This window comes from Magallana gigas, chromosome 1, assembly GCF_963853765.1.
Source record: "Magallana gigas chromosome 1, xbMagGiga1.1, whole genome shotgun sequence".
Classification (NCBI taxonomy): domain Eukaryota; kingdom Metazoa; phylum Mollusca; class Bivalvia; order Ostreida; family Ostreidae; genus Magallana; species Magallana gigas.
Genome location: NC_088853.1, coordinates 13622866 through 13638925, shown reverse-complemented (window position 1 = coordinate 13638925; position 16060 = coordinate 13622866). Strand labels below are relative to the sequence as shown.

The 16060-nt window shown below is 33.7% G+C and overlaps 1 protein-coding gene across 8 annotated transcripts in view; it reads right to left on the bottom strand.

Annotated features, from left to right (window-relative positions):
• Nucleotides 1-3888: 3888 nt before the first annotated feature.
• LOC105335421 (neogenin) overlaps nucleotides 3889-16060 on the bottom strand; it is a 39307-nt gene continuing 27135 nt past the window's right edge. For 3 of the 8 annotated variants that reach the window (XM_034465668.2, XM_034465670.2, XM_034465672.2), the window contains 9 exons: nucleotides 14424-14595; nucleotides 13757-13965; nucleotides 13358-13501; nucleotides 12704-12871; nucleotides 11246-11272; nucleotides 10581-10670; nucleotides 9223-9423; nucleotides 7401-7537; nucleotides 3889-6438 (listed from right to left, as the gene is read on the bottom strand). In XM_034465668.2, coding sequence (XP_034321559.2) covers nucleotides 6340-6438; nucleotides 7401-7537; nucleotides 9223-9423; nucleotides 10581-10670; nucleotides 11246-11272; nucleotides 12704-12871; nucleotides 13358-13501; nucleotides 13757-13965; nucleotides 14424-14595 — 1247 coding nt within the window. In that variant the 3' untranslated portion in view covers nucleotides 3889-6339. The remainder of the gene's footprint in view (nucleotides 6439-7400; nucleotides 7538-9222; nucleotides 9424-10580; nucleotides 10671-11245; nucleotides 11273-12703; nucleotides 12872-13357; nucleotides 13502-13756; nucleotides 13966-14423; nucleotides 14596-16060) is intronic. The other 5 variants (XM_034465673.2, XM_066083536.1, XM_066083547.1 and 2 more) reach the window with 5 other exon arrangements.

Sequence of the window (16060 nt, the reverse complement as noted above, 5' to 3'; positions counted from 1 at the left end):
TTATTTTTTGATGAAATTGCAAAAAATTATTATTTTTTTCACACGGGAGTAGAGTAAATATCTCAAAAATGTCCGAACAACCCTCGTACAAAATGTACAATATAAATGTAAAAAAAAAGAAAAGAAAGGAAGGACATTAGGCCTAGGGCTGCGTATTACAAAAAAAACTTACGACTTACAACCAAATTAATGAATGCTAATTAATCACAAACTAATCAATGTTTTATTCTCATGTCTGTAGAATATATGATGGACATCATAGTAGTTGTATAAATAAAGTTCTCTCTAAGTTTTGTTCTTTATATATCATTTCACGAGACTGAAAATATGTATGACTTTGTCGTAGGTTCTTTTGTAAAACACAAGTCACAGATCGATGCTGGTACATAAAAATGTAAAAATGGTTGTAAATAATTGATTCCGTTTGATTATCGAAGAATAAGAATTTATAAGGGTTTTTAAACTGTAATTCGTGTGAACAAGAAAGAAAACTTTCAGTCTACAATGTAAGAGTAAAACATAAAATAGCCCAAAAAAGCGTTAATTTTTATTTTCAAGCAGATTCTACGTATTAATAAGTACTAAACAGCTGAAAGAAAATTATCATTTTACATTGTCTAGAATGATTTATATTATTCTATTGTTTATTATGCACATGTAACTCAAGTTACACTTTTTATTATGAACTTCTCTCAAAATTATCATTGAAAGTAAAGAGTCTGTTGATGGACCGATCGACAGACCGACGGAACAACAGACCGACAGACAACAGCAAAGCAATATGCCATCCCTTCTTCGAGGGAGGACATAATAAAAGTTTATAATGCATTATCAGTTTTTTTTATAGATCATCGTACAACAATGAACGGGTTGCTGTTGCTCGCTGTCGCTCTCGCTGGCCTTGTTGCTGTCCAGGCAGGCAAACGTCAACACGTGTGGGGTGGATTGAACAACGAATGGGGTATATTGAACAACGGAAGGAACGGCATTTGGGGTGGATTAAACAATGAATGGGGTGTATTGAACAACGAATGGGGTATACTGAACAACGAATGGGGTATATTGAACAACGGAATGAACAACGTTTGGGGTGGACTGAACAACGAATGGGGTAGATTGAACAACGTTTGGGGTGGACTGAACAACGAATGGGGTGGATTGAACAACGAATGGGGTATATTGAACAACGGAAGGAACGGCATTTGGGGTGGATTGAACAACGTTTGGGGTGGATTGAACAACGGATGGGGTATATTGAACAACAACTGGAATCATCATGGCCGTTACAGGTAAATGGGGGTGTAATTTAATGGTTTCAGTTTAAATCGGAATTCAAATTGCAAGTGAGTCCTATCGATTTTCTTCAACTCAGTGTTAATACTAAAGAATATCAAAAGTATAGTATTTCATAATTTTTCTTCAAATTAAATTTCATATTTTCATAAGGTTGAGGAATCGAAATAGAATTGCACCTTATCTCCAGGATAATTGCTATATCATTTTCTAAAAAAAATAATCTTTATTTAACGCGCATGTTACTTACACAACGATAGTATACAAATAACCATATTTATGATGTAGAAAAAAGGTCATCGCATGGGAAAATATATTATTTCTTATAAAACAAATTTTTTTTTTCTAAAATACTCTATGATTATTTGTTTTCTTTTTACAAAATAAGACACCACACCGGGGGTTATCACAAAAAGACCGCTGTGTATTAACCTGGGCCTTACATCAGGGCTGGACGTCTTAACTGATATTTGTAAGTAACAGTTATATAATATATAATACAATAATATATATATATATTACACTTTCGTTTGCATTTCTACCACTTGTGTTGTTAAATCTTTCTCTCTCTCTCTCTCTCTCTCTCTCTCTCTCTCTCTCTCTCTCTCTCGTCATTTCTTTAAGGAATGATGAATCATTCTTTGGGTATTATGAGGTGATACAATACGGTGGGTGGGGGGGGGGGATCAAATGCAATAAAGCCCGTTAGGATTCATGATATTAAATGTGATCACGGATTTGACCATCTCATTTAAAGAATGATTTCTCATTCCTTAAAGAAATAACTTGAAAGAGAGATGGTTAGAATTTATTAACATAAGACAAGTGGTAGAAATGCATATGAAAATATAAAATTTAACATTTATATAACTATATCATCAATTGTACGATTTAATAATGAAATGAATGTACTGGGCCATACATTACAAAATCAATTTGTAGCATCATCATAAAACACAGGAAAATGCAACTACTTGGACAATTTCTCGTGTTATAGAAATATCTCTCTCTCTCCGTATCTCTCTCTCTCTCCGTATCTCTCTCTTTCTCTCTCTCTCCGTATATCTCTCTGTATCTCTCTCTCACACAACTTTTCTTGTTTAATTCTTCTCTTTTTTTAATTTACAGGACACGGCTTGTTAATGGAATACTCCACTACTTTTGTACTATTCAATAATTCTTGAACGTAATAAAAGATAACGCAGCTTTTTGTTTATTCTTAATTTCCAAATCATGTATATGATATTGTGGTATTTTAATCAAATCACAGGCATATAAAGTCATACATTTTTCTCATATTAAAAGTTTATGACAATTTAAGGTAGAGGGTAATATATTCAAAATGTTTTGCTATTTGGTAATTAATAAACTGTCTTAGACTATTTCGGAGGGCAAATCTCTTTACTGTGAGAAAGAAAAAAATAAAGTGATAAAATTCTAAATTTCACTTCAGTAAAGGCTTTGCCAAGAGCATGGCAAAAATGCTTTCTAATATATTTAAAGCAAGTTCCCGAGGGAGATTCTGCCTTTCATTAACCTCTGCTAGTAAATTTACAATACGCCCAAGAGCTACATCTCTCACCTGAACAACAGTGCCTTGTTTCATTTTATTTAAACAATTTTTAAATATGAAACTCTTTAAACTCATTGTAGTATACATGTAATTATATTTTAAGATTTGACAATACATTAAATGGACGTGGTCACGATTTTGACTTACCACCTTTTTTATGTTGACCATTAAACACATCTTAGTGCCCAAGTATTAATTCGGGGGGTCACAGTTTTAACAATTAAAAATCTACACTAACTGAAGATTCTTGCATAGCAATCTCAGACATTGGAACAGTGTGGTTTTTAAATAAAATATATTTTTTTTAAAATACCAATACATTAATATTTGGATTATGATATTTGAATTTCTCTTGGGAACAAGTATTTGTCCGGGGTCACGATTTTAACATTTTAAAATTTACACTAATTCAGGATGCTTGCAGAGTAATCTCACAATTTTTAGTTATGTTGTTCTTGATAATTTTTTAAAAACATTTTTCATATACATTTCTATGTTAAAATTTGAACTCCTCCTGGGGCCCCAGTATTGGCACGAGGGTCACAATTATAACAATTTAGAATCTACACTACATGTATCTTAGGAAGCTTGTATAGAAATCTCAAAAGTTTTAGCTTTGTAGTACTTAAGACCCATCCTGGGGTCCGAGTAATGGTCTGGGGTCACCAATCACCATTCTAACAATTTGGAATATTCACTATATATACAAGCTCTGGTGTAATGTTAAATATTGGCATTTCTTAGTGCAGTAGTTCTTGAAAAGATTTATAAAGACACACATTTTACAATTATCTACTTTGCATATAGGTTTTCCATTGATTTTTACAATTTAGAATCCCCTTTTCATAAGGATGCTTTGTACCAAGTTTTCTTTAATTTCGAACGGTGGTTTTAGAGAAGAAGTTAAAAATGTGAAAACTTTACAGATGGACAGACAGACAGACAATGACAGACAACAGGGGATCAGAAACGCTCATCTTTAACCTTCGTTCAGGCAAGTTAAAAAGGTAACAAATCCAAGATGTTTTATTACATAAATTTTATTATGAAAGATGTTTTGTTCAGGGTCAAAAAAAAAGTCTACGATAAATCAAACACAACCAAAAGCGATGCCAGTGACATCATGCATCACGTGATTACTAAATATAATAAAATACGGACCTACGTGTAAAACCAGACGACTGTATATATAGACTAAGTACACAACCATCGATGATAAGCAGTATGTCAAGAAAACACCAAAAGGATACACAGAGTATCATTGCTTTATAAAAAAAACAAGTAAAAAAAAAAACAACCAATAATATAAAGACGTTTAGCGATATCCTAATGGCATTTAAAATCAGTTCAATATCAAACTTCACATTAAGTTTAAAGTCCGAGCTATAAAAGTTTTCAGTGGTAAATATGCCCATCCTTTTTTTTAAAAATAATAAACATTAGGTTTTCGTTTTTAAATAAATTGCATAAAAATATTACAGTTCACGTATTAACCATGAAATGGACAGGTATATTATAAACACATCACAAGTAAATAATGAATATGCTAAAAATAAATTAAAAGGGCAAATTCAGCAGGTTAGGGTCAGAATCAAATAAGTCTAGGTCAAGGTCAGGTCAAATATTCAAAGGTGACCCGTGAAATACAAATAAGAAACACGTGTAAAGCCAAATTTCCAAGACGTTACTTAAAAAGTACAAAACTCAAACTAAAATTTCTGTAGTGGTCAAGCCCCTAAATATGAATAGATATGGTTCGTACGTTTTGTTCAAAGTCAGGAGTAAAAATTCCAAAGAATAGGTCAGAATTCATTGAAGATTTTACTCAAAACTCGTACCACTGGTCTGATACAAAAGGATAAGAAGGAAAGTAAAAGATGAAGATAGTAGACTTTGTATAAAGATGTATGTAGAAGTTAAATACAGTTAAGTGAATTCATATTAAAAATGACACGAAATGTAGCAAGACCTGAATAAGTTTGAAAAAATGAAAAACATTGCCTACAACCTTATCTTGTAAAATCAAAAATATATAAATTTTAACACAGATTCCAAACTGACAGTAATCATGATGAAAACAATTACATGGCTTTGTAAACTATGCATGCAGAACTCTAATGATTAAAATAAAATAGCACCACAAACAGTTATATAATCTGGTGGGTCTTTGCACCCAATGTATTTGATTCTATAAACATTCCAATGATTTGTGTTATGATAGGCGTTAGAAAATAGCGCTAATATTATATCCTTTGCAATTTACATACACTGTTAACCAACTATAATTCACTTAAAGTAGATTTCACAGATTTTTCGGAGACAAAGAGGACATTTGTCATCATTCAGGCTAATAATGCCTTAATTTGTTTTAGGTTTTATTCAAAAAGATATAAAATGTTGCAAAAACTCACTGCAAACAACCTTATCACTAGTCAGGGGCTAAAAAGAGCAAAAATTCAAAGTTGTCGCAGAAAAGTTGGTTTCCAACAATGTCACTGAAGAAGGGAATATCTGGGGGGTTTTCTTCAAATAAACAGATGCAAATACCGGTAGATGTTTTCTGTATGAGATTAGCATATATCACTCAGTGACAAAAGTAATCATTTGTAATACATTTGAGCCGATTTGATGAAATTGGCTTATAATATCAGGAGTATTCAATGATAAAGTTTTGGCTTGGACATGTTCTATGAAAATGTTGTTGATGTGTTGATTCGTTTGATACTGTTTTACTAAACATACAACAAGACAATATGTGTATCATGTAATGTATAATGAAGGCAGCTCCAACATGTAAGACAACCCTATCTCTCTTTGAAAGCTGAGCATATTCTTTATCAGAATGAGGTCACATATTCAAAACGAGGCTACAGACTCAGAATGAGGCTGCAAACTCACACCGCGGCTGTAGACATCAAGTTATTCCCCCAATACATAAAGATACACGTGATATCATTTCTTTGACTGTTTTTAAAGCATTTTAATATTGACACAACCTAGAAACAAATCTCCCTTAAATAATGATTTGAGAGTCCCTCAATGACCTAAGATATGTTTCATCACCTCTTCTCCTTGAAAACACTGGTTTTTCCTTAAGTTTATAAACAACCTTTCACTTATCAAGTATAGTCACACTATACAATGTACAGAAAAAACATGTGAAAAAAAAATCAGGATCATGCCTTCCACACACGACAGAAATGATATTATAGTTTATCTAAGGTTTTCCCTTGACTTCTGTTGTTTCTGAGAGCAATCATGAATTCGTCCTCTTCTGGTTTGATCCCAACAGAGGTCAGTATTTGAATAATACATTCTTCTTCAGAAGTTATTTGTAATTCCACACATAACTTTCATGGTCAATCTCCCACTTACTTTGTGAGGAAATAGAAACACATGGCACAGTGAAATATATTCAAGGGAGACAACTCCATGAAAAAAAAAATGTCTTCGTTTCAATCTATGCTTCACTTCTAAACCTCAAAGTTTTGCTGCGTTATGGCATTCAGATCTTTCATCAGACAATCCAAATTAGCCATTTCTGCTGAAAGTTCCTCAGTACTTTCTGACTTCTAAAATAAAAAAAAAACTCACTTTAAAATTGAAATAAATCAAAGTAACATATATTGCATAAAAATTTCATCTCTTTCTCAGCAATAGTGATATCAAATTGAGGCAAAATTCTCAAAAACGTGTGAATGGGCAAAATAACAGCATAAACATTATCTAATACAAGTTTGGACTAACAAGCAGTAGTCATTTGAAGAAAAAATCTGATGAAAATAAGAGAATACATGCAGTTATTTTAGCAAATTCTTAAATTTCACTGTCCCTATATACATTTATGAAATTTTGCTTTAAAAAATACAATTTTTCTCAAAAATTTCAATAACTACAATACAATATATAAAAAAAATAACAGTGAATTTCATCAGATATTCAGAGGTAATAATATAGACATTTTTACCCCTGAAAAACTTAACAAGGAACAATAAGTCAATCATCCAAGTGCGAGTTATCCCCCTGGTCAATGCTAACTGGTTAATGAACCTTAAGGTCAGACGACATGTTCCTCGAGAATCTTTTTTGTATCTCCTCGTAATAAAAAGTTCCAATAAAAAATATTAATTTTATAATTATTTTAAAGATGATTCAAATTTAATTGGATGTGGTTATGTCTCTAGATGGCCGAGTGGTTAGAACCGTGGCCGCTCACTGCCAGAAGCGTATAGGTTCTAGGGGTCGTGAGTTCAAAGCCTCGCCCCGGAAAAAATAGAGTTCCAATATAGTGAATTTTGCTGTGCTGTATATGTATTTATTTTTATATCAGCAATTCAAGTGTATTTTCAAGAAGATTATATAGGAAATTGCATACTCTAGTATTTTGCAGAAATGCCTGGTAAGGTACCCTAATTTTTTGCAAGAAGGCTTGTCAAAGTAGTAGTAAACCATTAACAAATTCCTGGAAAAAGTTATCTAAAATTGAAGAACGTGTCGTCTGACCTTAATCTGTTTCTAGACACCTGGAACTTACCTGTATGTCTGGATCTACTCCGGCCTTCAGCACGACGTCTGGAGCTTTGGGCTTTATAACAGGTATGGCACGGGGTTTGATTGGAGCAGAGGTGAGAGGAGGCCCGGCCTTCTTATAGGGAGACTGCTGGGGCTTGACTGAAATAGAGAAAGACGGGGGTTACTTCAACGAAGTTGTACTTTAATAGATTACACTTATTAAGAGGGGCATTTAACCATTACTACATGTGAAAGATAAAGATAGGGTTACTCCAACACTGTCTATACTTGCAGACTATTTTAAATTGAGGAGTTTTGTACCATAAGGTCTTACTGTATTTTTCTTTTTAAGTACTGAGTACAAGTTTAGAAAAGAAAAATTATGATGTAACAAAGTTTTGGAAATGGGAAATACAACTAAATTCGCAGCAGTTTTTGCATTTAGCAATTTACTCGATGGAGTAACTTTAAATATTTAATCATCAAAAAATTAAATGGTTGTTAACAAAAAATATGTACTTTACTTTTGTAACTAATAAATGACAACTTTGCCTGAAAAAAAAAAGATGCTGACTTTTTCCTTAAAGTACATCCATTTATAAAAAAAACATTTTTTACAAGTCTTATTCCTATGCTGACATATAAACAACTACATGTAGTCACAAAGGGAGATGAATAATGAATGGTTTGTCAATCGTAGAAGACAGAGAACCAAGACTTTAGTTCTAATGATAAAACCGAGAGATTTCCATTTTTACCGCAGAGTGCTGATGCTTCAATTCAGCGTCTTTTTCAACAGAATGTAACTAAACTGAAATTTTGTACATTTGAAAAAGTATTATATGAGTACGTTTTAATCTGAAACAAGTTTTATACAATCTTCTACAGGATTTGTTTTTCATTTGTTTATGTTATTATAAATGCATTGAAATACTGTGTGGTGCAAACCCTTTTTCTCACAAACAAAAATTAAAGAATTGGAGAACAGAGAACCCAGTATTGCCCAATTACTGGCCTATAATACTACGATACAAAGTGGCACGACATTACACATCGCATGCAGAATAATATAACAACATGCAAACATTGAAAATAAAATTTGAAGCATAAAAAGGTAAATACATCAGCAAGAGGCTAATCTGTCAAAGAATGAGGGTGATGTAGATACAGTAATGTTTTCATTTTTATCATTTCAGTGGGTTACAATTGTTTGAGGGGGTTACTACTGTGATGATAAACTATACTTCTTTTTACACTGAAATATTCTGCAAACTTGGCACACATAAAAATTCTTTTGGCTTACCCCAGGTTTGATAACAATACACCTATTGATTGCACTTTAGTAATGAATAGGGAAGACTTTAAAAATATCACATATTGCAACATCTGTGAAAATCAAAGACCACTAATTCAAAGAATATTTACTTGGTCAGAATCAAACTTTACACACATCCAAAGGTTTATTACACAAAAAGAGCATACAGATGTCATACTATGAGAGTTTAAAGAGGAATGAATATGATTTGTACAATACCCTGTTACAGATAAAAAAATAATGCAGACCCTCAGCTTGTGTCATGATTATTTACCAGCCATCAAAACTCGCTGGATGATTTTGTTTGACTGGGCCTTTTACAAACCACATGTATATCAACTGACATCTGACATATATGATTCGTGAGTAATTTGTACATCCTCTGCCAAGGGGCAAAGGTGACCTTTGGTATTACTAAGTTTATTATGTCAAGGTCACTAGTCGAGGAAAAGTACCAAATGAGACTCCTTTGCAAAACTCTCTGAAGAGAAGAGCCTTGATTTTACCATGATATCCTGCCCCACCTTACCTATCTGATGTTTTGGGGTGCTATGGTGATGAACCCCTGAGAAGAGATTTGATTGGTTATGGGGGTTTGGGGATGTGAAGCTTCTCATTGGTCGGTTTCCTCTGGGCAGACTGCGGTGGCCGTCAAACTCGTGCTGTCCTGGCGCAATGACGGCCATTGGTTGGCCTTGACCTAGGGAATGACAGTCAGGGGGCTTCTGGCCTGAAATGGGGTCAAAGGTCAAAGGTTCAAACAAAGGTCAGACAACTAAAAAAAAATGATAAGCCAAATCAAATAAGTGGAAAAAGGCACTTTTTAAGCAAATTATAACAGACTGAAGATGAATTGCGAAATAATAAATTTGTAGAGTTCCAATAATTCATGAATTTTGCACGAAAATGAAACAATAGCATGAAGTTAAGCATCAACTTTGAAAATTAAAATTAAAAGACAGACAGATTTCTGAGTGCAAAGAGAGAAGCGATATTGTGAACTAAAACTAGACAAATGCCTAGTGCACCCATTAATCTAGTAAAAAAAAATTAATGATATTAACTTGACAAATCAAAGAAGCACTAACAGTTGGATAACAGATGTTGAAAATTCAGAAAATGAAATGAAAATGTTATAAACAGAACAGTGTGACAAGTATGAAGAACACCAAAATCCAGACACAGCGACAGTCAGATGGATGGACAGACAAATGGACGTTATCAGACGGCAACAGATGGATTGATAGAAACAGAGATAAATCATGAGTTAAAAACACAAAAAACACAAATGGATAAGTAACAAATGGATGAGTGAGGGATGGAAAGAGGCAAACTGTACAAAATGAGTGACTCTGTTGAAAACTCTGCTCTTGTCAAAGCTCTGTTCATTCCTACTGAATCAATTTGATTGTGAGGAATTTCCTATCACTTTTATAAACATCTACTCTGGCATTCAGCTTGCATAGTTAAAAAAGGTGAAAATTGCCTGCAAAATAAAATCCTTCGAAACAATTTTGATCTTCAGACAAAAGAAAAGGGGAAAGGGGGGGGGGGGGGGGGGGGGTGTTATGGATAATTGAGAGGAAAAGGTCATATATATCTTAGCAGGAGTGGGTTTTTGACAAAATGTTCTTCATAAATTTCTTTACAGGTTTTTTTTTGCTATCATTTTATGGAATGTATGTTAGTATTAAAGCATGGATATACACATGGATATACACACACATACATGATAGTTATTGGTCAGGACCAGTAAGACAATTGTCCATACTGACGCACAGACAGACAAAACACACAAACTGACACACATGCATACTGACACACAGACAAATGCAGGCTGACACACAGACAGATGCAGGCTGACACACAGACAAAGGGAATACATGCCATAACCAATGGATCTACTGGAAAAGGAACGGTCGTCATGACAACTATGCAGGCTGGATGTGTCATCTTCATCATAAATGGGACGCTTGTCTGTGAAGCAAAAGAATTTGTCATTTCACTATATGGGAGGAAGAACACACAGAAAAAAAAAACCATAAAAAAGCAGGGAAACAATAATCAAAAACAATACTTGTTAAAAACATCTACAAGTTAAACTCTATTTAGATATATCTACACATATTCATTTAGAACTCTACTCAAATTAGAGGAAAAAAAATTGAAAAGAAACATATCATCAAGTCTATTTTCTAGGCTATTAAGAAAATCATACTAATTTGGTTGGATGTTTAATTAACAGGAAAACATAGAAACTATATATGAATTAGACACCCAATTCGAATTTTTTTTTACCCTCATCCTAAAATGCCCAGGTTAATAATTTTTACCCTCATCCTAAAATGCCCATAATAATTTTTACCCTCATCATAAAATGTCCATTATAGTTACCCTCATTCTAAAATGCCCATAATAATAGCTTGCAAGTTAAGAAGTCAAGTTTACAAGACAAATGGAGTGATGGTAAGAGGTCTGGCTTTGTTGATACTACATATTAATGAGAGATCTGTTAATTAAAGGATTTCAGATTTATAGGATAACAAACTTACATGCATAATCTATCGGGTAGGCTTGAACTACAAAAGAAAAAAAACAAACACAACATCAATCATGCAATCTACGGAATATAATCAAAGTCAATGTTGCAAAAAAATAGAAAAAAATGTATCAAAATTTGTGGAGAGAGGCATTAAAATATTTGCTGCTGTATACACAACCAATGATTTTATGTTGGCATAATTCTATTGTAACTGAACTAGATGAGGGGTGAAAAATCAACAACTTTGTGTGACACACTCTGTATGATATTACAGTAAATGTTGCATTATTTAATTGAAAAGAGCACAATGCAACTCAAACAACAAAACAGTGGGGAAATATCCATGATTACAAAGGCCGTAAGAAAACTCAATGCAATCCTGTCAAACAAGATAAAGGAGGGAATACCAAATAAATGAATTTGTGTAACACTTTCTATAATCGTAATGTTATGTTAATCTGTGGTAACACTGCAATGGGTTCAAATTGCCAAAATTCGGCTCAACATCACAACAGCAATACTCTTGCTACTACAGCCAGTGGATGCATTTCCTTCGATTACTGTGTCAATCAATCTAAGTTTGAAAATCCCTAAAATTGACACAGAAAAACAAGTCTGCAGGCTAAAATTGTAACATTTAACCATATTTTTTTCAACTCTTGGCATTGACTAGAAAGAGAGACAGAAGCTGTACTGTAACATAACATTTCTGGATGCTTCTGAAAATAAGAATACACTTCAGAGTCTCTTTTAGGGGCTGTGGTTGTTTCATGAGGCTTGGATGGTTTTTATTGTAAATACTTTTTTTACAACAGAATCTGTCTCAATCTTTCACCTTTTTCTAACTTTGGAACATTTTTGTAACCAAGATTTTTGTCACCAATTATCAAATCATAAGCTATTCATACAACCAAATTCTCATACATTTATTTGCAACATGTATCTGTAACTGAAATAAAACCCTATAAATCTTTGAAAGAGTTAAAGAGAGAGGTTACATCCTTTGTATATTGTATTTTCAGGAAAAGTCAAATAAAAAGTTTCTGTCGTTTTATTTCTTTCTAGTACTGGTATTGGGGAAAGGGGGTGGGGAAGGGGGGAGAAAGATAGGCTTATGTGAAATTTAATATAGAAACTGGATGGTCAACTAACTTAAAAAACATAAATCTGTGTAATCTGTGTGGTGGATCGAGCATGTCTTGGGGTGGGTGATAGTTCACAACAGTAATCTGTGAGGTGGATCCAGCACTGTCTGGGAGTGGTTGGTAGTTCCACCAGAAATCTGTGAGGTGGATCCAGCATGTCTTGGGGTGGGTGATAGTTCCACCAGAAATATGTGTAGTGGATCCAGTATTTACTAGGTATGGGTTATTGTTCAGAACAGAAATCTGTGAGGAGGATCCAGCATTATCTGGGGGTGGGTGGTAGTTCACAACAGAAATCTATGAGGTGGATCTAAGGTACTTACTTGGTGGTGGCTGGGGAAGATCCCCGGCGTTGACTCTTGGTCCCCCACTTGTGTACTGCATGTTGTACTGAGTCCGGGGGAATCCTGGCCGAGACATTACCCCCGGCTCTCCCCGATCCAGGTTCGGGTTGAGCGCTCCATTAGGTAAAGCTGTCACCATTGCAATGGCTGCAGAGATAAAAAATCAGGCGGGATTAATTGACATAGCATACTGAGAAGACGTGCACTTGAAATAGGATATATATTTTATTTACTGGTGTTATGGTTCTCTCTTTACATAATATGTTATCATAAAAATTGACAGTATATAGTAAATATCTGGATGGTAATATCAGTATAAAGAATTATGGGAGATCTTGCCCATTCTTTGGTTGGTAATGGGCAGCAATTTCATAAACTTTAAAATATCATAAATTTTCTAAAAAACCATTATAATTGGTCCAAAAACTTCTTATTTAGTATATTATGCATGTCTGTTATTTTTCACATTATCCTTGAAGCCATATTTATCTGTGATTTAATGCAAAATCAGTTTGCCCATATTGCCTGCCATTTGTGCAGTGAGCAATTATTGTAATTACAGTACACAAGAGACTAATCACACAAGGCAAGAGAAAGACTTCTGTTAACACCAGACAGACAATAAATACATACGTTCCCTAGGTGGAGGTTGAGCATCCACTGGAATCATTAAGGGTTTTGTTGCCTTGGGGCGAATTATCCCAGGACCGGGTTGTCTTGGGGGAAGGAACCTCTCTCTTTCATCGTGATCAGAGGGTGGATGGTAGTACATTTCATCTTTTAATGTAAAAAATAAAAAATAAATTTATATAGGAATGCAGTGACAATGTCTTGAATTATAATCCAAACTTAGAAATGACTAGAATATGACTTGAATTTTAACTTGAATATTGGAATGTCAAAAACATGGGTTGAATTATAATTCTGTAATCACAATGCAAACTTATAATTTTTACAATACATGAAAAATAACACATATATAATCCATATATTCAAACTTATTAATGCCTTGAACAAGACTTGAGTTCTTACTTCTGTCCTCGTGGTAGGGTGGCAGGTCGTCCATTGAGCGGTAGTCGTTGGAGCTTCGCCGCGTGGTGCTCATGGTCAGCGTACTCTCACTCCTCTGACCTTTGTCGATGTTCTTCATCTCCATGTTGTCATGGATCCAGAGGTCAGGGGGCTTTAGGTCACGACCCTGACCTTTGCCTTTCACAGGAGACTGCTGGTTTTGTTGAGCTCTGAAAGAAAAAGATAAGCCTTTATTTGATCAGACTTTTTCATTCACATCATTATCATGTCTGTATCATTTAAGACGAGTAGGAAAGCACTTTAGTATATTCTAAGTTTTTCATTCAAAAGTTCCTACAGATTTGAACTCCATCTTCCTTCCCCATCTCTGTTAAATGTGTTGAATAGTCTAGCAGAGTTTAAGCTGTCTGTCTTGATTTAAAAAGTTCCTCTAAATAAAGGCAGATTGCTCACTTTTCCAGTTAGACATATTGAGCAGGTCATTAAGAAAAGAATTTGAGATTCCTACGTTTCAAAAAAACTCAAATGGGGTTAATTCTAGATCACAAGTTAAAAGCCCCAGACAATTACTTTCGCCTTTGTTCGTTGTTTAGTCTCTTACAGTAGAAAAAAAAAACTCAAATGGGGGTAATTTTAGATCACAAGTTAAAAACCCCCGGACACTTACTGGCGTTTGAGCCTTTGTTCGTTGTCTCTTCTCTTACAGTAAATGACAGCGATGACGATGATGATGACACAGAATGCCGCCCCCACCACAGAGGCGATGATAATGTTCATGATGCCGGTGGGCAGACCGCTCTCTGAGTTACTGCCCCTTCTCCCCTCACTGTCTCGACTATCTATAAAACACAACACGAAAGTGCAAGGATTAACGCGATCATAATGTTGAAATTGGCCAAATCACATATGGAAAGTAAAAGTATTGGTAAAATTACAATGCAAGAGATTAGATATTTTTTTCTCACACTAATAATTCATGTATTTAAAAGATTACATTAGCAATTTTCTTTATTTTTAGTTATGAGACTAATAACTGTAGTTGAGAAAAGGTAGATGGACAGTTATATCTACAAAATGAAAAATAATATCAAAATGGTTTAAAAGACAGATAATTAATCAATCCTAGACAATTACTGTGGAATCATTAGATTTCATGGTGGCTCAATTTTCATGGAATTCGTGGGTACCTCTTATCCACGAATTAACATCCTCCACGAATTAATGAATTAAGGTAATATAGTCATATTTCCTTTGTAGGTTTAAGGGAATACACGAAATTACATCCCCAAGAACTTGTAAAATTTAAGCAATCCACGAAAATTGGCCCCCATGAAATTCAATGATTCCACAGTAACACAAAAGGTTCGAAAATTCATAATCAACATGTTGACATTTATTAGGAATCAAAATTTTGAACAAGATGCAGTATATAATATAGAAGCATGTTCCTATGCTACAAAAAGAAACTACTCCTTAAGAAGAAGAAATTTTACATTTGTAGGAAAGAAAATTGAGATATGAAAAAAGAAAAGACATGCTTTTGAAAGAGTTATTCAAGTTGAAAAGTTCATATTACTAGGAAGGGTAAATATATGCTAATATTTAACATACAACTGCAAAGAAAGTTTGAAACCGAAATATCTCCAAAGTACAAGAAAAAATCAAGCAAGAAATTATGAGCTAATAATAATTAAGAAAGCAGTGTCCTGAATAAAAAATTTTACATAAGAAGTTTATACAGCTAGTTTATTAAAGCATTTCACATTTGTCGATAGAGATAATTCTGGTAAGCTTGTAAAGACTTTAGTTAGATCAGGGTTAGTAAAGACAAGGCAAGGCAAAAATTGAACACAATGGCTAGTTCTCAGACCTTCAGAAAGAGAAAAAGAAATGCAGCATGGATAAATGTTAACTCCATATTGAAAAGGAAATTAATTTTTTTAGATTTTAAGTGAGAAAAATATAATTAAGTTATTCCCCTTTTCAATTTTTGAAAAAAATGAAAATAAATACATTAAAAAGGAATAGAGCTGCAGCATTAAATTTACAAATTTGAAGATTGAGAAACTAAACATGAAATGTTTTGGCCTAAGCAAGGGAGACAATACTGTGGTTTCCTCACTATTCACTGAATACCAATTTTCGTTGATTTTGTTGTTGCATTAATCCACAACATTAAATTTCAATTTCTAATAATATATATTAAAGATAGGATAATTGGTCCAGATTTTATGAGTTTTTTTGAAAATGCAATTTTCACTAAACATGCTAAATCCACGAAAATTGATGCCCTTAAATATTAAT